Here is a 2,029-nt window from a genome sequence, read left to right as displayed (position 1 = left end):
GTGTAGCATGACCGCACAATTGTCATTCAATTCATTCTGGTATTGAAGTGGTTAAAATGAGCACTTTTGATTATTCATGTTTGTGTCCCATAGACTTTAACGGTGTTCGTGTGTACTCCCAAATTTTTTGCCTGTTCGGTATGTTCTGGTGCGTATCGACCCTTTCCTATTAAAGGTTTCTTATCTATGTAATGGGAAATGAAAATGGCAGTATTAGCATGTACAATGTATATTATCACATATGATGACTTTATATAATCCAAAAATATTTCTTCATCACAATTTGTAGTGATTGATATGTACACCCAAAACCAAAGCACTGTCACTGAGTTCATTCTTCTTGGACTCTCGATGGATCCTTTTATGCAGGTTTTGTTGTTTCATATTTTTCTGGTAGTTTACCTGACCTCATTGACTGGGAATCTCCTTCTCCTTCTGGCTGTGAGGACTGACAAACGTTTGCACACCTCCATGTACTTCTTCTTGTCTAGTCTCTCTTTCGTGGACATCTGCTTCACTTCCTCCGTTGTACCCAAAACTTTAGCAAATTTTCTTTCACCTAAAAAGAGTATTTCCTTCACTGGTTGTGCTGTCCAGTTCTGCATTTCCCTGACTATGGGGCAAACTGAGTGTCTGCTTCTGGCATTCATGGCCTATGACCGATATGTTGCTATCTGCATCCCTCTGCATTACAATATGATCATGAACACAACTGTTTGTTTTTGGATGATCAGCATGTCATTGTTGAGTGGTTGCATTGCTGCATTTTTTGAAACATATTTAACATTCAGACTAATATACTGTGGTCCTAACACCATGAACCACTTTTTCTGTGAGCTCCCTCTATTGCTTCGGCTCTCTTGCAGTGACACCTCAGCAATCAAAAACTTAATACGGGTTTTCTTGCCCTTCATGCTTTTTATCCCACTTTCATTAATCCTTATTTCATACATCCGAATCATAACTGCTATCATGAAAATTAGTTTGGGAAGGAACAAAGCATTTTCCACGTGTATTTCCCACCTTGTGGTGGTGGTCATTTTTTATGGGACATCCATATTTGTGTATGGTAAACCTGAAAATGCAGTCACAGAGGACACAGACAAAAAGGTGGCAGTATTTTACATGGTGATCACCCCGATGATCAACCCCTTGATCTACAGCCTGAGGAATAAAGATGTTCAAAAAGCCATGAAGTCGCTGATAAGAGCTTAGAAGGATTTGCAATTGATTAGGTCAGCTTGCTGAAGATAAAATTGGTTCAAAGTTCTAAGTTTAAAGTGGAGGGCCACCCTAAAAAAAATTTACATCAAAATGTTCCTAAAAATCTGGAGAAAAAAAAATGAAAACTTCTTTTTAACTTACTACCAGAAATGGCTGTTGATAGGCAGATCATCCTAATCTGCCACATCCTACACCACGGTGATCTTCAGTCTTCTCCTCCTCACATTGTCTTCTGGGAAATGGGGTACGCAAGACTCCACTGGCTGTTTCCCCTAGTTCGAATGGCGGCATCGGGATCCGAGAGCCGAGGGACGGGTCGGCCTCGGGCGACCGACATCGCGGGCACCGGGGTCAGGTAAGTGTGCTTATTAAAAGTCAGCAGCTACAGTGTTTGTAGCTGCTGACTTTTAAATATTTTTTTCAGCTGGCCCACCACTTTAAGTTCTATCACGTTTTACAGTTAGGAGTGGTAATGTGATTTTGCACACCAGAAGAGGCTCTAGCTCCAGTTGCCATTTTAAATGTGATGCAGTGAATGGAATTGCCAATACACCAAGTAGAATATGACCAGCAACCTAGCATATGTGTACAGGTTTATGGGTCATTTCTCATAAGTATACTTATACCAACTGTTTTTTTTTTTTGGCAAATGTATTTCTAAGTGTGATTTTATTCTATAGGATTTGCTGTACCATCTAGTGGCACACAGAAAGTCTGGCAGATTAGGCAGGGTTAGGATTAGGGCTTGTAAGTCATAATGTAGAATGAAGATACAAAAGAACAGGGAGAGGGTAGGTGAATTCAT

At 40.3% G+C, this 2,029-nt stretch overlaps 1 protein-coding gene across 1 annotated transcript; it reads left to right on the top strand.

The window, feature by feature from the left end:
* The first annotated feature begins 297 nt into the window (after nucleotides 1-297).
* Nucleotides 298-1,426, top strand: LOC141141355 (olfactory receptor 2D3-like). The gene has a single exon (XM_073629020.1). The coding sequence runs from the start codon at nucleotides 298-300 to the stop codon at nucleotides 1,213-1,215; it is 918 nt and encodes a 305-aa protein (XP_073485121.1). The 3' UTR covers nucleotides 1,216-1,426.
* Nucleotides 1,427-2,029: the final 603 nt, after the last annotated feature.

Source organism: Aquarana catesbeiana, linkage group LG04 (assembly GCF_042186555.1).
Source record: "Aquarana catesbeiana isolate 2022-GZ linkage group LG04, ASM4218655v1, whole genome shotgun sequence".
Classification (NCBI taxonomy): Eukaryota; Metazoa; Chordata; class Amphibia; order Anura; family Ranidae; genus Aquarana; species Aquarana catesbeiana.
The sequence above is the reverse complement of the archived record's forward strand: the minus strand, read 5'-3'. Positions and strand labels throughout refer to the sequence as shown.

Excerpts from the sequence above, each read along its gene's own strand:
- LOC141141355 (XM_073629020.1), top strand. The coding sequence starts at position 298 with ATGTACACCCAAAACCAAAGCACTGTCACTGAGTTCATTCTTCTTGGA.